The 21,151-nt window shown below is 39.0% G+C and overlaps 1 protein-coding gene across 1 annotated transcript in view; it reads left to right on the plus strand.

Annotated features, from left to right (window-relative positions):
* Positions 1 to 21,151, plus strand: part of LOC119740045 — an 88,113-nt gene that overhangs the window by 3,641 nt on the left and 63,321 nt on the right. The window contains exons 6-39 of the mRNA XM_038215246.1: positions 56 to 193; positions 525 to 631; positions 843 to 983; positions 1,333 to 1,470; positions 2,781 to 2,895; positions 3,954 to 4,094; positions 4,683 to 4,823; positions 5,066 to 5,203; positions 6,009 to 6,149; positions 6,430 to 6,567; positions 6,958 to 7,098; positions 7,311 to 7,451; positions 7,801 to 7,938; positions 8,575 to 8,715; positions 9,116 to 9,256; positions 9,786 to 9,926; positions 10,493 to 10,633; positions 11,028 to 11,168; positions 11,356 to 11,493; positions 11,926 to 12,066; positions 12,382 to 12,519; positions 12,816 to 12,956; positions 13,169 to 13,309; positions 13,659 to 13,796; positions 15,101 to 15,241; positions 16,297 to 16,437; positions 17,015 to 17,155; positions 17,390 to 17,527; positions 17,957 to 18,097; positions 18,336 to 18,473; positions 18,865 to 19,005; positions 19,210 to 19,350; positions 19,641 to 19,778; positions 20,829 to 20,969. Of these exons, the coding sequence (XP_038071174.1) occupies positions 56 to 193; positions 525 to 631; positions 843 to 983; positions 1,333 to 1,470; positions 2,781 to 2,895; positions 3,954 to 4,094; positions 4,683 to 4,823; positions 5,066 to 5,203; positions 6,009 to 6,149; positions 6,430 to 6,567; positions 6,958 to 7,098; positions 7,311 to 7,451; positions 7,801 to 7,938; positions 8,575 to 8,715; positions 9,116 to 9,256; positions 9,786 to 9,926; positions 10,493 to 10,633; positions 11,028 to 11,168; positions 11,356 to 11,493; positions 11,926 to 12,066; positions 12,382 to 12,519; positions 12,816 to 12,956; positions 13,169 to 13,309; positions 13,659 to 13,796; positions 15,101 to 15,241; positions 16,297 to 16,437; positions 17,015 to 17,155; positions 17,390 to 17,527; positions 17,957 to 18,097; positions 18,336 to 18,473; positions 18,865 to 19,005; positions 19,210 to 19,350; positions 19,641 to 19,778; positions 20,829 to 20,969 (4,701 nt within the window). The remainder of the gene's footprint in view (positions 1 to 55; positions 194 to 524; positions 632 to 842; positions 984 to 1,332; positions 1,471 to 2,780; positions 2,896 to 3,953; positions 4,095 to 4,682; positions 4,824 to 5,065; positions 5,204 to 6,008; positions 6,150 to 6,429; positions 6,568 to 6,957; positions 7,099 to 7,310; positions 7,452 to 7,800; positions 7,939 to 8,574; positions 8,716 to 9,115; positions 9,257 to 9,785; positions 9,927 to 10,492; positions 10,634 to 11,027; positions 11,169 to 11,355; positions 11,494 to 11,925; positions 12,067 to 12,381; positions 12,520 to 12,815; positions 12,957 to 13,168; positions 13,310 to 13,658; positions 13,797 to 15,100; positions 15,242 to 16,296; positions 16,438 to 17,014; positions 17,156 to 17,389; positions 17,528 to 17,956; positions 18,098 to 18,335; positions 18,474 to 18,864; positions 19,006 to 19,209; positions 19,351 to 19,640; positions 19,779 to 20,828; positions 20,970 to 21,151) is intronic.

Consider the following 21,151-nt stretch of genomic DNA (forward strand, 5'->3'; position numbering starts at 1 on the left):
TTGCACAAATATTACTTTCTTAATAATTATGCCAATGCTATTACCTCTCCCACAGCTTCTTGTCAGTTCCGATGTTACACATGGGGCGGTCAGGGAGGCTGCTATTGTGATTCCTCGTGCCCGTATTTTGGCGACTGCTGTCCAGATTACGAAACATATTGCGTCCATTCCAATCCAGATGACTCCGGGGAAGGTAAATTTTTCGGAGGAAAACGTGGGTGTGCATTGGTATTGACATATTTAAATTGCATTGACCTTACCTTGAACCTTCAATATCTCACTGACTCCACAAGCAGTGAGTGTTTCACAGGATCAGATCTGTATTTTACAGTGTTTTTAATTGCCATCGTTCACGTAATCATTGACTTTACAGTTTTGGGTCTAATCACTTTTTTGTGTGTGAAAAGAAATCTGGGAGGAAAACCCTTGTTAGAAACCCCGGCTCGATTAGTCAGATCATGTGCAATTTACCTTTGATACCCTCATTTAGCAACCTGCGTTAATCGGTGTTACTCCTGGGGCAGTCAAGGAGGATGTTATTGTGACTCAGCGTGTCCGTATTTCAATGACTGCTGTACAGACTTCAATTCTATTTGCACACGCCATCCTGGACCTAGTACCCCTGGTGATGGTAAGTTTTGTTGAAGTATTTTAACAACAATTTTAAATGTAAATGAATGGAATGCCAGAACTATGAGTTTACTTGTTTTGTTTTACTTTCTAGTCCATCTCTGGCTCCAGACATGGATCGAGTGATATTTTCTTGATATCTCGGTATAGTTTAGGTTATTTTTGTTTCCAGAAATAAATTCATTGATTTCCTTCTTATATCCCCATATAAGCTTCCTGCGTCAATCGATGTTACTCCTGGGGCAGTCAAGGAGGATGTTACTGTGACTCGTCTTGTACGTTTTGGGGCGATTGCTGTTCTGATTTCAGTTCTGTTTGCGTACGCCAACCTGGAAATGATGTCTTTGGAGATGGTAAGTGTATGTTGTGATTAAGTGACAGAAATTGGTTTCCTTTAAACGCAATTTTAACATACGAAAAGGGGAATATTAATATTTCAAAATTATAAATAGCAATGTTCGTTGTAATATCCATTTTGACATGTCTATACCATTAAAAAAGTTCTTAAGGCTTTTCAGGGTTTTATTTACTGTCTTTGTCCATTGGCCGAACAATGTCTGAAATAAGTTGCTCGAAATAGACAGGCCTTCGCACATTAGCATGAAGAATGAGTAGGTCAATATTGAGTGCACTTTACCAAAGAAAATTGTATGATTTTACTTCGTTTTGTTTACTATTTCTTTCTTTTAACTTCTGTACCAGCTTCGTGTCAGTTCAGATGCTATACTGACGGCAGTCAAGGAGGTTGTTACTGTGATTCCGTGTGCCCAAATTATGGTGACTGTTGCCATGATTACAATGCCTATTGCATCCATTCAACGCCACATGACTCCGGTGAAGGTAAATTTATTTGTAGTGCCGAGAGCCTAAAAGAATTTGGGGGGGCAGTAACCAGTTCCTAACTCTGTATGACCATACACCCGTATCCGCTTTTGACTGTATTGAGACGTTCATAATAATCGTCTAAGACAGTGTTTACCGGAACAGCACGTGTTTACGATTTACTCGCGAGAGGCACATACAATAACACAGCAAGAGGGGTGTTTAAAATAATATGAATTAAATTTATTGACTTACTTGTTTTGACCCTCTGACCGAAAAAGGGTATTTATGAATAGGATTATATGTTTGGTCGGTTTTAAACACTACTATTATCAATATGGTCATTATCAGCGTCCAGACTCCAAACCGGTCTTACACACAGTGTTTAAAGCCGGCAAAGCACACATTTATTCTCTTATAATTTTTAGTTGTTTAAAGGAGTTTTTTTTTTTATTAACGTCGCCTCTCATTGTTTTGAGATTCATTAATCGGTTGCAGTTAACCGCTAGACACGTTTGGCATAATTGGTTTTTATCAAGATTGTATAACTGTAGAGGACTATTCTACTCTGCAGATTTCTGAGTTGGGTACTTAATCAGGTTTACCTTGATCATCGTCGTTTCAGGAAGCTGTGTTAATCGCTGTTACTCCTGGGGCAGTCAAGGAGGATGTTTTTGTGACTCGGCGTGTACGTATTGGGACGATTGTTGTTTAGACTTCACCTCTGTTTGCACGCGCTCACCTGCAAATAATGTCTTTGGAGACGGTGAGTGGTTTTTAACTCAAACGAATTACTGGATTTCCACCAATTGTTAAATTGGAATGTATTCGTCCATTCCAAAAGTTTACATTGTAGTCGTGATATTTGAGGAGATGCTATCTGTCTGAGCAAATCTTGTAAATTATTTTTAAATCGATTCTGTTTTCAAATTGTGTGAAACTTATATAGGTTGTGCCTTTATTTGACATGGCTTTCGATGTTTAACTTTGTAAGTCTTCAATCCTTGAGTAAGTTAGTATGAAGAAATCAATGTTGAAAGTTTTATTGTTGCACGCTTCTTTTCTGCCCTATTGCTAGTTTCGTGTCGTGTGTGATGTTAGACTCACAACAATCAAGGAAGTTCTTACTGTTAGTGTGTGCCTAAATTATTGCGCATAGTAGCTCTACACCATAACTTGTCTTGTAGGGTGTCTTTCATGGTAGCCAATTGGGAAACTTCATTTGAATTTCATGGAAAATCTGTGTAATACAGTTAAGCATTCCTCATTAAAAATTTCAATTTCAAAAACGTTTTGCCCTAGCTTCCTGTCAATTCCGATGTTACCAGTGGGGCAGTCAAGGAGGTTGCTATTGTGATTCCGTCTGTCCGGATTATGGCGACTGCTGTCCAGATTACCATACCTATTGCGTCCACAAACATCCACATTATGGCGCTGGTAAAGGTAAATTTCCAATTTACGAAGATTGGACATGATATAGTAGGATTATTGTCTTTGGTGATCTACTTAGGCAGGTGTCATTGTCACGAGCACCGATGCGGTGGAGGAAGAAGCGGGTCTTTCCCCGTGCACTTGATCGTAAAATGTTGATAAAATCAAAATCCAAGAATTGTGAACTTTTTGTGTTTGTCAATTACCTATTTTTGCCTTTGCGTCTGATCAGATGAAGTTCAATAACTTTTTTCTGAATGGGTTCGGTATCATTAAGGTTACCTGAACCATGAGGTAGGCTGCTTAACATTAAACCTGTCGTTGTCAGTGTGTTATTAAACATTAACGTCTTCCATTCAGCAAGCTGCGTCAATCGATGTTACTCCTGGGGAAGTACAGGAGGATGTGCTTGCGACTCAGCGTGTACATATTTTAACGACTGCTGTTCGGACTTCACTTCTGTTTGCACACGCGCACCTGGAAATGATGTCTTTGGAGATGGTAAGTGATAGCTCTTTCAGTTTGATTCACAAATGATTTGCACAATGAAAAAGAGCCCATGAATATACGAGAATATGTTGTTGTAAATTTTGTCACAAAGATTTCGTTTCTCTTATCGATAGGTTTTGTAATAATTTTTCATCTTTTTCCACAATTGTTGACGGTTTTCACCTTTTTTTTTCTGGAGATTGATGATCTGGCATTGCTTCTTCAAGGTGTTACATCCGAGAGAAAGCAACACATAGCCAGTTGCACAAGAATAAATATATGTGTGGCTTCCTGTTAAAATGTTCTCGTGTTTTTTTTTCAGCCCATTCTCAATTTCTTGTCTTTTTATGATCAACTGAAAGCAGTCGAGGAGCCTGTTATTGTCATTCTGTTGCCCAAATTTTGACACCCTAGTTTTTCATTACGATGAGGTGTAGGAATTCTCTGTTTACCATATTGGAGTAAAAGGAGACAAAACATCTGAGTCATAGTATATCATTCTTGAATAAATATCTATTTCTAAGAAACTTTAGTTTCTGGTTTGAGGCTATAAAGATTTTTAACTATTATGATCTCTCTAGCTACCTGTCAATTCCGATGTTACACATGGGGCAGCCAAGGAGGATGCTATTGTGATTCTGTGTGCACAACTTTTGGCGACTGCTGTCCAGATTACAATATCTATTGCGTCCATTCACATCCACATGATAGCTCTGGTGAAGGTAAATTTCCAACGTCGGGAACTTTTTTTTGGGGGGGGGGGATGCGTAATCTCGATAAGGACATACCTGAAATGTGTTTCTCTTGAGGTTATACAACATGATAAATGAACAACCTTGATTCCAAGATTTTCAAATGCATCTTTACATGTTGGCCTTGTAGGCCTGTACTGTCTCTAGAGTAAGACATGCACTTTAGAGATTTTGTCATCCACTCAGTGTTATAATAATATTGTTTGCTAGTTGAGATGCACTTCAAAAGGCACGGTGGTAGATTATACTACAGTGCAAGGTTTAACTGAAATCTTGTTGCTTGCTCTGTAGACATCGTAGCTTTGAACTTTAAAATCCTGATCTTTAATGACTCATCGAGAATGATACTTTCTATAACATATCTCAATTTTGTATTCAACTTGAAAGTAAATTGAATATCCTGGATTATCTTGAATGATGGCCGTTGGTGTGATTTGAACAATTCGGGTATCATTACCACCGTCGTAGTGGAGAAGTATATATTGTCTTCAACGAAAAATTATTGGAATGTCATTAATGATTAAGATTAATTAAACATTCCTGGCACTCTCTTTTCAGCAACTTGCGTTGATAGATGTTACTCCTGGGGCAGTCAAGGAGGATGTGCCTGCGACTCGGCGTGTACATATTACAATGACTGCTGTTCAGACTTCACCTCTATCTGCAAACGCACACCTGGTAATGATACCTTTGGAGACGGTGAGTGTCTTATTCTTCAAGTACACTTGATTTCATTTTAATTGTACACAATATTCTACTAATTGCCAATCACTCATTTAATTTTTGCCAAACAGGCAAGCAAGCCCATGTGTTTCACATACTGAGAGAAGTAATTAATTTCCCTCGTCTGGTTTTGTCAAAAAAATTACCCACTCCTGTTCTTCAATTACTTGTACATTATTATAATAGATTTCACTTGTTTTGTGTTACCGTTCATCCAGCTTCTTGTCAGTTCAGATGCTATACTGACGGCAGTCAAGGAGGATGCTACTGTGATTCCGTCTGTCCAGATTATGGCGACTGCTGTCCTGATTACCAGACTTATTGTGTCCATTCAACGCCAGATGACTCTGGTGAAGGTAAATTGATCTACGTCAGGAAAGATTTGTTGTGTCGATCGCCAAAAAGAATTTGAAGGGATGGTTCTGAACTCTGTATTCCCGTATCTCCTTGTGACGGCGTGTATTTTTGAAATATTTACAAATCACTTTCAAATGCCTCCATTTATCAACGCCAGATGGCTCCGGTGATGGTAAATAATTTGGTATATGTCGAAAATTACTTTTTCAGTTTAACACTCCTCATCGCGAACACTTTAAACTCATTGTTAGGCCAAAAAAAAAAATTATTCGGTCTCTGGTCAGACCAAAGTTCCGGAATTGACGCGGCCACGCGGCTTTTTTTTTTTTTTTGCTTTTTTTTTTTTTTTCTTCAAGCTTGGATTGTACAGACAAGGTGGGTACTATTTTGCTTTTTTGTGTCCTCATGTACATTGGTGTCCTCCATAATTTGCCTTGGTGCTTTCGATCATTTGCCTTGGTGCAATTTCCCATTCCTTGGTGCTCTTTGGTAAAAAAAAATGAGGAGGTGCGGAAATAGAGGGCGCTGTTGGAGCTACCGCGGAACATTTTGGAAAAAAAAAAAATGATTAAAATCGACGCGCGTGCTGACCAGAGACCGACTTATTTTTTTTTTTGGCCTTACCACAATTAAATCAAGTGGCATTTGAGACATTTCTTTCAGCTTTGAAATGCTTTAACTCTGAGGTCTTAGTTGACGTTTTGCTTGCTACAGAATTTGTTGATTGTTAAAAGAAATCAGAATTTTGTCAATAAGGCTCTCGGTGTTATTAATTTCTGATTAACTTCTGGAACTCCATTCTAGCAACCTGCGTTAACCGATGTTACTCATGGGGCAGTCAAGGAGGATGTTATTGTGACTCGGCGTGTACGTATTTCGGAGACTGCTGTTCAGACTTCACTGCTGTGTGCACACGCCAACCTGGACCTAATATCCCTGGTGATGGTAAGTGATTGTAGTAGAATGATAGAAAACGCAGCAGCATTGCCTTTAAGCTTTTCTTCTCTTCAAACTTCTTCAGATTTAAAACTGGTTGTGAAATCCGGGGGTTTTTTTTGGTTCAAAACGGTTACCAATCGTTGCAAGCTAAAGGTTTGAGTATTTTCTTCAACCAGGCAGCCGATGTAACAGAAAACTCGAAGAAATACAACGGATATTTTTTCCAGTTGGTTGCACAAATTTTGCTTTCTAAATCTTTATGCCGATGATATTACCTCTCCCACAGCTTCTTGTCAGTTCCGATGTTACACATGGGGCGGTCAGGGAGGCTGCTATTGTGATTCCTCGTGCCCGTATTTTGGTGACTGCTGTCCAGATTACAAAACATATTGCGTCCATTCCAATCCAGATGACTCTGGGGAAGGTAAATATATCAGGGACAACGTGGGTGTGCATCGGTAGTGACATAAAATGCAATAAAATGATATCAACGGCTCAAAATTAAATATCTGAAACTCATCGGCTCAATATTGGATAATAACATATGATCAGCTACGCTGACCCTACCTTAAACCTTCGATATCTCACTGTATCTAGGCTTATCCACAAGCAGTAAGTGTTGCACGTGATTAGATCTGCTTTTTGCAGTGTTTTGAATTGCCATCGTTCAGGTGATCATTGACTTTACAGTTTCGGGTCAAGTCGCTATTTTGTGTCAGATAAGGACTCTAAAGAGAGAAACCCTTGTTTGGGGCCCCGGCTCGATTAGTTGGTTCGCGATAATGTGAAATTTACCTTTGAAACCCTCATTTAGCAACCTGCGTTAATCGGTGTTACTCCTGGGGCAGTCAAGGAGGATGTTATTGTGACTCAGCGTGTCCGTACTTCAATGACTGCTGTACAGACTTTGATTCTGTTTGCACACGCCAACCTGGGCCTAGTACCCCTGGTGATGGTAAGTTTTGTTGAAGTATTTTAACAACAATTTTAAATGTAAAATGAATGGAATGCCAGAACTTTGAGTTTACTTGTTTTGTTTTACTTTCTAGTCCATCTTTGGCTCCAGACATGGATCGAGTGATATTTTCTTGATATCTCGGTATAGGTTGGGTGTTTTTTTTCTTCAGAAATTAATTCATTGATTTGCTTCTTATATCCCCATATAAGCTTCCTGCGTCAATCGATGTTACTCCTGGGGCAGTCAAGGAGGATGTTACTGTGACTCGTCTTGTACGTTTTGGGGCGATTGCTGTTCTGACTTCAGTTCTGTTTGCGTACGCCAACCTGGAAATGATGTCTTTGGAGATGGTAAGTGTATGGTGTGATTAAGTGACGGAATTTTGTTTCCTTTAAACGCAATGTTAACGTACGAAAAGGGGAATATTAATATTTCAAAATTATAAATAGCAATGTTCCTTGCAATATCCATTTTGACATGTCTTTACCACTAAAAAGGTTCTGAAGGCTTTTCAGGGTTTTATTTACTGTCTTTGTCCATTGGCCGAACAGTGTTTGAAATAAGTTGCTCGAAATAGACAGGCCTTCGCACATTAGCGTGAAGAATGATTACGTCAATATTAAGTACACTTTACCAAAGAAAATTGTATGATTTTACTTCGTTTTGCGAACTTTTTTTTTCTTGTAACTTCTGTACCAGCTTCGTGTCAGTTCAGATGCTATACTGACGGCAGTCAAGGAGGTTGTTACTGTGATTCCGTCTGCCCAAATTACGGTGACTGTTGCCATGATTACAATGCCTATTGCATCCATTCAACTCCAAATGACTCTGGTGAAGGTAAATTGATTTGTAGTGCCGAGTGCCTAAAAGAATTTGAGGAGACAGTAACCAGTTCTTAATTCTGATGACCATATAACCCGTATCCAGTTTTGACTGTTTTTAGACATTCATAATTAATGTCTTAGACAGTGTTAACGACTACGGCACATGTTTACGATTACTCGCCAGAGGCACATACAATAACATATAGCAAGATGGGTGTTTAAAATAATATGAAGTAAAATTGTAGAACAAAACCATTGGATATTTTTTTTTTTTACTTGTTTTGACCCTCTGACCAAAAAAAGGGTATTGATGAATAGGATTATGTTTGGTTGGTTTTAAACACTACTATTATTATTATGGTCATTATCAGCGTCCAGACTCCAAACCGGTCTGACACACAGTGTTTAAAGCCGGCAAAGCACACATTTATTCTCTTATAATTTTTAGTTGTTTAAAGGAGTTATTTTTTTATTAACGTCGCCTCTCATTGTTTTGAGATTCATTAATCGGTTGCAGTTAACAGGATAGTATGACACGTTTGGCATAATTGGTTTTTATCAAGATTGTATAACTGTAGAGGACTATTCTACTCTGCAGATTTCTGAGTTGGGTACTTAATCAGGTTTACCTTGATCATCGTCGTTTCAGGAAGCTGTGTTAATCGCTGTTACTCCTGGGGCAGTCAAGGAGGATGTTTTTGTGACTCGGCGTGTACGTATTGGGGCGATTGTTGTTTAGACTTCACCTCTGTTTGCACGCGCTCACCTGCAAATAATGTCTTTGGAGACGGTGAGTGGTTTTTAACTCAAACGAATTACTGGATTTCCACCAATCGTTAAATTGGAATGTATTCGTCCATTCCAAAAGTTTACATTGTAGTCGTGATATTTGAGAAGATGCAATCCGTCTGAGCGAATCTTGTAAATTATTTTTAAATCGATTCTGTTTTCAATTTGTGAGAGACTTATCATGTCGTGTGTGATGTTAGACTCCCAACAATCAAGGAGGTTCTTACTGTTAGTGTGTGCCTAAATAATTGCACATAGTGGCTCAACACAATAACTTGTCTTGTAGGGCGTCTTTCGTGGTAGCCGATTGGGAAACTTCATTTTAATTCGATGGGACATCTGTGTAATACAGTTAAAAATTCGTCATTAAAAATTTCAATTTCAAAAACTTTTTGCCCTAGCTTCCTGTCAATTCCGATGTTACCAATGGGGCAGTCAAGGAGGTTGCTACTGTGATTCCGTCTGCCCAACTTTTGGCGACTGCTGTCCAGATTACCATACCTATTGCGTCCACAAACATCCACATTATGGCGCTGGTAAAGGTAAATTTCCAATTTACGAAGATTGGGCAGGATATAGCAGGATTATTGTCTTTGGTGATCGACTTAGGCAGGTGTCGTTGTCACGAGCACCGATGCGGTGGAGGAAGAAGCGGGTCTTTCCCCATACACGTGATCGTAAAATGTTGATCAAATCAGAATCCAAGAATTGTGAACTTTTTGGGTTCGTCAATTACCTATTTTTGCCTTTGCGTCTGATCAGATCAAGTTCAATAACTTTTTTTCTGAATAGGTTCGGTATCATTAAGGTTACCTGAACCATGAGGCAGTCTCGTTAACATTAAACCTGTCGTTGTTGGTGTGTTATTAAACATTAACGTCTTCCATTTAGCGAGCTGCGTCAATCGATGTTACTCCTGGGGAAGTAGAGGAGGATGTGCTTGCGACTCAGCGTGTACATATTTTAACGACTGCTGTTCAGAGTTCACTTCAGTATGAGAAATTCTTAGAATGTTTTGAATGAAATTAAATTAGATTAAATATTATAACAATCCTCACACTCTCTTTTCAGCAACCTGCGTTGATCGATGTTACTCCTGGGGCAGTCAAGGAGGATGTGCCTGCGACTCAGCGTGTACATATTTTAACGACTGCTGTTCAGACTTCACTTCGATTTGCACACGCGCACCTGGAAATGATGTCTTTGGAGACGGTAAGTGATAGCTCTTTCAGTTTGATTCACAAATGATTTACACAATGAAAAAGAGCCAATGAATATACGAGAATATGTTGTTGTAAATTTTGTCACAAAGATTTCGTTTCTCTTATCAATCGGTTTTGTAATAATTTTTCATCATTTTCCACAATTGTTGACGGTTTTCACCTTTTTTTTCTGGAGATTGATGATCTGGCATTGCTTCTTCAAGTTGTAACATTCGAGAGAAAGCATCACATAGCCAGTTGCACAAGAATAAATATGTGTGGCTTCCTGTTAAAATGTTCTCGTGTTTCTTTTCAGCCCATTCTCAATTTTCTTGTCTTTTTATGATAAACTGAAAGCAGCGAGAAGCCTGTTATTGTCATTCCGTTACCCAAATTTTGACACCCTAGTTTTTCATTATGATGAGGTGTAGGAATTCTCTGTTTACCATATTGAAGTAAAAGGAGACAAAACATCTAAGTCATAGTATATCATTGTTGAATAAATATCTATTTCTAAGAAACTTTCAGTTTCTGGTTTGAGGTTATAAAGATTTTTAACTATTACGATCTCTCTAGCTACATGTCAGTTCCGATGTTACACATGGGGCAGCCAAGGAGGATGCTATTGTGATTCTGTGTGTCCAACTTTTGGCGACTGCTGTCCAGATTACAATATCTATTGCGTCCATTCACATCCACATGATAGCTCTGGTGAAGGTAAATTGCTAACGTCGTGAACGATTTGGGGGGGGGGTGCGTAATCTCCATGAGGGACATTCCTGAAATGTGTTTCGTATGCGGTTATACATTATGATAAAAGAACAACCTTGATTCCGTGATAGTTTTCAAATGCATCTTTACATGTTGACCTTGTAGGCCTGTATTGACTCTAGAGTAAGACATGCACTTAGAGATTTCGTCATCCACTGGGTGCTGTGATAACATCACTTGGTAAATGGTATACACATTAAATTGTACCTTAGCAGATTATACCACAGTTCAAGGTTTAACTCAAATCTTGTCGCTTTAACACCTCAGTAGTTTAGTATCGTCTTCAATGAAGAATTCTTGGAGTGTTATTAACGATCAATGTTTAACAATCTCTTTTCAGCAACTTGCGTTGATAGATGTTATTCCTGGGGCAGTCAAGGAGGATGTGCCTGTGACTCGGCGTGTACATATTACGATGACTGCTGTTCAGACTTCACCTCTATCTGCAAACGCACACCTGCTAATGATACCTTTGGAGACGGTAAGTTTTTTATTCTTCAAGTACAACCCACAGCTTGCCCAACAGGCAAGAAAGCCAATGTGTTTCACATACTGAGAGAAGTTAACAATTTCCCTCAACTTGTTTTGTCAATAAAAATGACACACTCGTGTTCTTCAATTACTTGTACATAATGGATGTCACTTGTTTTCTGTTACCGTTCATCCAGCTTCTTGTCAGTTCAGATGCTATACTGACGGCAGTCAAGGAGGATGCTACTGTGATTCCGTCTGTCCAGATTATGGCGACTGCTGTCCTGATTACCAGACTTATTGCGTCCATTCAACGCCAGATGACTCTGGTGAAGGTAAATTGATCTACGTCAGGAAAGATTTGTTGTGTCGATCCCCAAAAAGAATTTGAGGGGATGGTTCTGAACTCTGTATCCCCGTATCTCCTGGTGACGGCGTGTATTTTTGAAATATTTACAAATCACTTTCAAATGCGTCCATTTATCAACGCCAGATGGCTCCGGTGATGGTAAATAATTTGGTATATGTCGAAAATGACTTTTTCAGTTTAACACTCCTCATCGCGTACACTTTAAACTCATTGTTACCACAATTAAATCAAGTGGCATTTGAGACATTTCTTTCAGCTTTGAAATGCTTTAACTCCGAGGTCTTAGTTGACGTTTTGCTTGCTACAGAATTTGTTGATTGTTAAAAGAAATCAGAATTTTGTCAATAAGGCTCTAGGTGTTATTAATTTCTGATTAACTTCTGGAACTCCATTCTAGCAACCTGCGTTAACCGATGTTACTCCTGGGGCAGTCAAGGAGGATGTTATTGTGATTCGGCGTGTACGTATTTCGGCGACTGCTGTTCAGACTTCACTGCTGTGTGCACACGCCAACCTGGACCTAATATCCCTGGTGATCGTAAGTAGTTTTTATATCCTGTCCCATGTTTGAGTGCTATAAATGATTATATTGAAAAGTAGCATGTTTGAAAACGCAGCACCATTGCCTTTAAGTTTTCTTATCTTCAAACTACTTCGGATTTAAAAATTGTGAAATCAGTTTTTTGGGGTACAAAATAGTAACCAATCGTTCCAAGATAAGGTTTTAATATTTTCTTAGACCAGGCAGCTTTGAACAGAAAAACTTACAGAAATACAAGGATTAATTTTTCCAGTTGATTGCACAAATATTACTTTCTTAATAATTATGCCGATGCTATTACCTCTCCCACAGCTTCTTGTCAGTTCCGATGTTACACATGGGGCGGTCAGGGAGGCTGCTATTGTGATTCCTCGTGCCCGTATTTTGGCGACTGCTGTCCAGATTACGAAACATATTGCGTCCATTCCAATCCAGATGACTCTGGGGAAGGTAAATTTTTCGGAGGAAAACGTGGGTGTGCATTGGTATTGACATATTTAAATTGCATTGACCTTACCTTGAACCTTCAATATCTCACTGACTCCACAAGCAGTGAGTGTTTCACAGGATCAGATCTGCATTTTACAGTGTTTTGAATTGCCATCGTCAGTTAATCATTGACTTTACAGTTTTGGGTCAAATCACTTTTTAGTGTGTGAAAAGAAATCTGGGAGGAAAACCCTTGTTAGAAACCCCGGCTCGATTAGTCAGATCATGTGCAATTTACCTTTGATACCCTCATTTAGCAACCTGCGTTAATCGGTGTTACTCCTGGGGCAGTCAAGGAGGATGTTATTGCGACTCAGCGTGTCCGTATTTCAATGACTGCTGTACAGACTTCAATTCTATTTGTACACGCCATCCTGGACCTAGTACCCCTGGTGATGGTAAGTTTTGTTGAAGTATTTTAACAACAATTTTAAATGTAAAATGAATGGAATGCCAGAACTATGATTTAACTTGTTTTGTTTTACTTTCTAGTCCATCTTTGGCTCCAGACATGGATCGAGTGATATTTTCTTGATATCTCGGTATAGGTTGGGTGTTTTTTTTCTTCAGAAATTAAAACATTGATTTGCTTCTTATATCCCCATATAAGCTTCCTGCGTCAATCGATGTTACTCCTGGGGCAGTCAAGGAGGATGTTACTGTGACTCGTCTTGTACGTTTTGGGGTGATTGCTGTTCTGACTTCAGTTCTGTTTGCGTACGCCAACCTGCAAATGATGTCTTTGGAGATGGTAAGTGTATGGTGTGATTAAGTGACGGAATTTGGTTTCCTTTAAACGCAATTTTAACATACGAAAAGGGGAATATGAATATTTTATAATTATAAATAGCAATGTTCCTTGTAATATCCATTTTGACATGTCTTTACCATTAAAAAAGTTCTAAAGGCTTTTCAGGGTTTTATTTACTGTCTTTGTCCATTGGCCGAACAGTGTTTGAAATAAGTTGCTCGAAATAGACAGGCCTTCGCACATTAGCATGAAGAATGAGTAGGTCAATATTGAGTGCACTTTACCAAAGAAAATTGTATGATTTTACTTCGTTTTGTTTACTATTTCTTTCTTTTAACTTCTGTACCAGCTTCGTGTCAGTTCAGATGCTATACTGACGGCAGTCAAGGAGGTTGTTACTGTGATTCCGTCTGCCCAAATTACGGTGACTGTTGCCATGATTACAATGCCTATTGCATCCATTCAACGCCAAATGACTCTGGTGAAGGTAAATTGATTTGTAGTGCCGAGAGCCTAAAAGAATTTGAGGGGACAGTAACCAGTTCCTAACTCTGTTTGACCATGCACCCGTATCCGCTTTTTGACTGTATTGAGACGTTCATAATAATCGTCTAAGACAGTGTTTACCTGAACGGCACGTGTTTACGATTTACTCGCGAGAGGCACATACAATAACACGGCAAGAGGGGTGTTTAAAATAATATGAAGTAAATTTATTGACTTACTTGTTGTGACCCTCTGACCGAAAAAGGGTATTTATGAATAGGATTATATGTTTGGTCGGTTTTAAACACTACTATTATCAATATGGTCATTGTCAGCGTCCAGACTCCAAACCGGTCTTACACACAGTGTTTAAAGCCGGCAAAGCACACATTTATTCTCTTATAATTTTTAGTTGTTTAAAGGAGTTTTTTTTTTTATTAACGTCGCCTCTCATTGTTTTGAGATTCATTAATCGGTTGCAGTTAACAGGATAGTATGACACGTTTGGCATAATTGATTTTTATCAAGATTGTATAACTGTAGAGGACTATTCTACCCTGCCGATTTCTGAGTTGGGTACTTAATCAGGTTTACCTTGATCATCGTCGTTTCAGGAAGCTGCGTTAATCGCTGTTACTCCTGGGGCAGTCAAGGAGGATGTTTTTGTGACTCGGCGTGTACGTATTGGGGCGATTGTTGTTTAGACTTCACCTCTGTTTGCACGCGCTCACCTGCAAATAATGTCTTTGGAGACGGTGAGTGGTTTTTAACTCAAACGAATTACTGGATTTCCTCCAATCTTTAAATTGGAATGTATTCGTCCATTCCAAAAGTTTACATTGTAGTCGTGATATTTGAGAAGATGCAATCCGTCTGAGCAAATCTTGTAAAGTATTTTAAAATTGATTCTGTTTTCAAATTTTGTGAGACTTATATAAGTTGTGTTTTCATTTGACATGGCTTTCGATGTTTAACTTTGTAAGTCTTCAATCCTTAATAAGATAAAATTAATATGAAGCATTCAATGTTTAAAGTTTTATTGTTGCACGCTTCTTTTCGGACCTATTTCTAGTTTCGTGTTGTGTGTGATGTTAGACTCCCAACAATCAAGGAGGTTCTTACTGTTAGTGTGTGCCTAAATTATTGCGCATAGTAGCTCTACACCATAACTTGTCTTGTAGGGTGTCTTTCATGGTATTGAAAAATGCTGATTGGGAAAATTCAATTGAATTTAATGGGAAATCTGTGTAATACAGTTAAGCATTCGTCATTAAAAATTTCAATTTCAAAAACTTTTTGTCCTAGCTTCCTGTCAATTCCGATGTTACCAATGGGGCAGTCAAGGAGGTTGCTACTGTGATTCCGTGTGCCCCAATTATGGCGACTGCTGTCCAGATTACCATACCTATTGCGTCCACAAACATCCACATTATGGCGCTGGTAAAGGTAAATTTCCAATTTACGAAGATTGGGCAGCATATAGCAAGATTATTGTCTTTGGTGATCGACTTCGGCAGGTGTCATTGTCACAAGCACCGATGCGGTGGAGGAAGAAGCGGGTCTTTCCCCGTGCACTTGATCGTAAAAATGTTGATCAAATCCAAATCCAAGAATTGTGAACTTTTTGGGTTTGTCAATTACCTATTTTTGCCTTTGCGTCTGATCAGATGAAGTTCAATAACTTTTTTCTGAATAGGTTCGGTATCATTAAGGTTATCTGAACCATGAGATAGTCTCGTTAACATTAAACCTGTCATTGTTGGTGTGTTATTGAACATTAACGTCTTCCATTCAGCAAGCTGCGTCAATCGATGTTACTCCTTGGGAAGTACAGGAGGCTGTGCTTGCGACTCAGCGTGTACACATTTTAACGACTGCTGTTCGGACTTCACTTCGGTTTGCACACGCGCACCTGGAAATGATGTCTTTGGAGATGGTAAGTGATAGCTCTTTCAGTTTGATTCACACATGATTTACACAATGAAAAAGAGCCAATGAATAAACGAGAATATGATGTTGTAAATTTGGTCACAGATTTCGTTTCTCTTATCGAATAGTTTTGTAATAATTTTTCAAATTTTTCCAAATTGTTGACGGTTTTCACCTTTTTTTTCTCTGGAGATTGATGATCTGGCATTGCTTCTTCAAGGTGTTACATCCGAGAGAAAGCAACACATAGCCAGTTGCACAAGAATAAATATGTGTGGCTTCCTGTTCAAATGTTCTCGTGTTTCTTTTCAGCCCATTCTCAATTGCTAGTCTTTTTATGATAAACTGAAAGCAGTCGAGGAGCCTGTTATTGTCATTCCGTTGCCCAAATTTTGACACCCTAGTTTTTCATTACGATGAGGTGTAGGAACTCTCTGTTTACCATATTGGAGTAAAAGGAGACAAAACATCTGAATCATAGTATATCATTGTTGAATAAATATCTATTTCTAAGAAACTTTCAGTTTCTGGTTTGAGGCTTTAAAGATTTTTAACTATTATGATCTCTCTAGCTACCTGTCAATTCCGATGTTACACATGGGGCAGCCAAGGAGGTTGCTTTTGTGATTCTGTGTGCCCAACTTTTGGCGACTGCTGTCCAGATTACAATATCTATTGCGTCCATTCACATCCACATGATAGCTCTGGTGAAGGTAAATTGCCAATGTCGGGAACGATTGAAGGGGGATGCGTAATCTCGATGAGGGACATTCCTGAAAATTGTTTCGTATACTGTTATACAACATGATAAATGAACAACCTTGATTCCAAGATAGTTTTCAAATGCATCTTTACATGTTTGCCTCGTAGGCCTGTATTTTTTCTAGAGTAAGACATACACTTTAGAGATTTTGTCATCCACTTGGTGTTATAATAATATTGCTTGCTAGTTGACATGCACTTCAAAAGGCACGGTGGTAGATTATACTACAGTGCAAGGTTTAACTGAAATCGTGTTTGTTTGCTCTGTAGCTTTGAACTTTAAAATGCTGATCTTTAATGACCCATCAAGAATGATACTTTCTATAAAATAGCTCAATTTTGTATTCAACTTGAAAATAAATTGAATATTTTGGATTATCTTAAATGATGGCCGTTGGTGTGATTTGAACAATTCGGGTATCATTACCACCGTCGTAGTGGAGAAGTATATATTGTCTTCAACGAAAAATTATTGGAATGTCATTAATGATTAAGATTAATTAAACATTCCTGGCACTCTCTTTTCAGCAACTTGCGTTGATAGATGTTACTCCTGGGGCAGTCAAGGAGGATGTGCCTGCGACTCGGCGTGTACATATTACAATGACTGCTGTTCAGACTTCACCTCCATCTGCAAACGCACACCTGGTAATGATACCTTTGGAGACGGTGAGTGTCTTATTCTTCAAGTACACTTGATTTCATTTTAATTGTACACAATATTCTACTAATTGCCAATCACTCATTTAATTTGTGCCAAACAGGCAAGCAAGCCAATGTGTTTCACACTGAGAGAAGTAATTATTTTCCCTCAACCTGTTTTGTCAAAATAATGACACACTCGTGTTCTTCAATTACTTGTACATAATGGATGTCCCTTGTTTTCTGTCACTGTTCATCCAGCTTCTTGTCAGTTCAGATGCTATACTGATGGCAGTCAAGGAGGATGCTACTGTGATTCCGTCTGTCCAGATTATGGCGACTGCTGTCCTGATTACCAGACTTATTGCGTCCATTCAACGCCAGATGACTCTGGTGAAGGTAAATTTAATTTACGTCAGGAAAGATTTGTTGTGTCGATCGCCAAAAAGAATTTGAGGGGATGGTTTTGAACTCTGTATTCCCGTATCTCCTTGTGACGGCGTGTATTTTTGAAATATTTACAAATCACTTTCAAATGCGTCCATTTATCAACGCCAGATGGCTCCGGTGATGGTAAATAATAGGTATATGTCGAAAATGACTTTTTCAGTTTAACACTCATTGCGTACACTTTAAACTCATTGTTACCACAATTAAATCAAGTGGCATTTGAGACATTTCTTACAGCTTTGAAAAGCTTTAACTCTGAGGTCTTAGTTGACGTTTTGCTTGCTGCAGAATTTGTTTATTGTTGAAAGAAATCAGAATTTTGTCAATAAGGCTCTCGTTGTTATTAATTTCTGATTAACTTCTGGAACTCGATTCTAGCAACCTGCGTTAGCCGATGTTACTCATGGGGCAGTCAAGGAGGATGTTATTGTGACTCGGCGTGTACGTATTTCGGCGACTGCTGTTCAGACTTCACTGCTGTGTGCACACGCCAACCTGGACCTAATATCCCTGGTGATGGTAAGTGATTGTAGTAGAATGATAGAAAACGCAGCAGCAGTTAAAACTGGTTGTGAAATCCGGGGTTTTTTGGTTCAAAATGGTTACCAATCGTTGCAAGCTAAAGGTTTGAGCATTTTCTTCAACCAGGCAGCCGATGTAACAGAAACTCGGAGAAATACAACGGATATTTTTTCCAGTTGGTTGCACAAATTTTGCTTTCTAAATCTTTATGCCGATGCTATTACCTCTCCCACAGCTTCTTGTCAGTTCCGATGTTACACGTGGGGCAGTCAAGGAGGTTGCTATTGTGATTCCTCGTGCACCTATTTTGGCGACTGCTGTCCAGATTACAAAACATATTGCGTCCATTCCGATCCAGATGACTCTGGGGAAGGTAAATATTCCAGGGGACAACATGGAGGTGCATCGGTAGTGACATAAAATGCAATAAAATGATATCAACGGCTCAAAATTAAATATCTGAAACTCATCGGCTCAATATTGGATAATAACATATGATCAGCTACGCTGACCCTACCTTAAACCTTCGATATCTCACTGTATCTAGGCTTATCCACAAGCAGTAAGTGTTGCATGGGATTAGATCTGCTTTTTGCAGTGTTTTGAATTGCAATCGTTCAGGTGATCATTGACTTTACAGTTTCGAGTCAAGTCGCTGCTTTGTGTCAGATAAGGACTCTAAAGAGAGAAACCCTTGTTTGGGGCCCCGGCTCGATTAGTTGGTTCGCGATAATGTGAAATTTACCTTTGAAACCCTCATTTAGCAACCTGCGTTAATCGGTGTTACTCCTGGGGCAGTCAAGGAGGATGTTATTGCGACTCAGCGTGTCCGTACTTCAATGACTGCTGTACAGACTTTGATTCTGTTTGCACACGCCAACCTGGGCCTAGTACCCCTGGTGATGGTAAGTTTTGTTGAAGTATTTTAACAGCAATTGACAATGTAAACTGAGTGGAATATCAGAACCAAGAGGTAGCTTGTTTTGTTTCACTTTCTAGTCCATTTTAGGCTACAGTCATGGATCGAGTGATATTTTCTTGATATCTCGGTACAGGTTGGTTTATTCAGGATTTAATTCATTGATTTACTTCTTATATCCCCATTTCAGCTTCCTGCGTCAATCGATGTTACTCCTGGGGCAGTCAAGGAGGATGTTACTGTGACTCGTCTTGTACGTATTTCGATGACTGCTGTTCAGACTTCAGTTCTGTTTGCGTACGCCAACCTGCAAATGATGTCTTCGGAGATGGTACGTGGTGTGATCAAGTGATACGAAAAGGGGAATATTAATATCTCAAAGTTATAAAATAGGAAAGTTCGTTGCAGTAGCCATTTTGAAACATGTCTTCATCATACAAAATTCAGAAGGCTTTTAAGATTTTTTTTACTGTCTTTGTTTATTGACCGGATGAGGTTTGAAAAGTAGATTGAAGAATTTGTATTTGAATTAAATTAGGTACGCTTAACCGAAAATGAAGATAATTGTATGACATTGACTTTGTTTTCTTTTACTGCACTTTTTTTTACATTCTTTACCAGCTTCTTGTCAGTTCAGATGCTATACTGACGGCAGTCAAGGAGGATGCTACTGTGATTCCGTGTGCCCAAATTACGGTGACTGCTGTCCTGATTACAACGCCTATTGCATCCATTCAACGCCAAATGACTCTGGTGAAGGTAAATCAGTAACACTTTGTTGTTTCGATCACCCAAACAAATTTGAGGGTACAGTAATCATCTCTTAATTCTGTCTGACGGTATCGTCGTATCTCCTTGTGACCATTATGAGATATTCTGAGACAGTTTACCCATTCCCATTGGTTGAGAACCCGTCACGTGGCTGGTCTTGAACACTTTTCCAGTGTCACATGAAATTGGATTCCTATGAAGCCTTCTCCCTTTTACCCTGTTATTGGTGGATCAACTCTCACAATCCTCACTTAGATGGTATGCAAAATACTACCAATGAGTCCGTATTTCATAGTCCGCACTACTCGCGAGAGGACCCATAACATAGCTAAAGGGGTGTTTAAAAGATGAAGGGAATTTTTTTTATTTTTGACCTGTTTTTACCCTCTGACAGAAAAAGCTATTTATGAATGGGATTCAATATATGCTTTGTCGATCTTAAACACTATGATTTAGACCGGTTTGGAGTCTGGACGCTGTTAACGACCCCTGCCTTGGATCAGGGCCCAATTTCATAGTGCTGCTTAACAGTAAGCAGAAAAGTTGTGCTTACTATAGCAGAAAATCATGCTGCTGCCTAAGCACTATTTCATGCTAACGGTTGCGCGCGAATGGAGGTTCTATTGTTACGTCACTGATTTAAGCAAAGTGTTCTTCTGGGGTTAAGCATGCTTTTGCTGTACTTACTGCTTAACAGTCCCTATGAAATAGATGCAGGCTCGGTAAGCACAAAGTCGGCTGTTAAGCAGCGCTATGAAATTGGGCTTAGGTCATTATCAGACTCCAAACTGGTCTTACACAAAGTGTGTAAAACCGCAAAGCACACATTTATTCTCTTTATTTTTTAGCTGTTTGAAGGAGTTTTCTATATTAACATTACCTTTCATTATGTTTAGATTCATTAATCGGCTGCGGTTAACCAGATGGTATAATTGGTCTTTATCAAGATCGAGTAGCTGCATAGAGGACTATTTCACCGTACAAATTTCTTAGTCGGGTACTAGTAATTAAGGTGTGCCTTTATCGTCATCGTTTCAGGAAGCTGCGTGAATCGCTGTTACTCCTGGGGCAGTCAAGGAGGATGTTTTTGTGACTCGGCGTGTACGTATTGGGACGATTGCTGTTTAGACTTCACCTCTGTTTGCACGCGCTCACCTGCAAATAATGTCTTTGGAGACGGTGAGTGGTTTTCAATTTAAAAAGAAATACTGACTTTCCCTCATTTTTATTTATTTGAATGTATTCGTCCATTTGCATTGGCAGCTGTGAATATTTGAAGATGCAATCCATCTGAGCGAATCTTGTAATTTATTTTTTAATGTTTATCTTTGTAAGGCTTCAATCCTTAATAGATATGAAGT

This window comes from Patiria miniata, unplaced genomic scaffold (genome assembly GCF_015706575.1).
Source record: "Patiria miniata isolate m_02_andy unplaced genomic scaffold, ASM1570657v1 HiC_scaffold_4, whole genome shotgun sequence".
NCBI lineage: Eukaryota > Metazoa > Echinodermata > Asteroidea > Valvatida > Asterinidae > Patiria > Patiria miniata.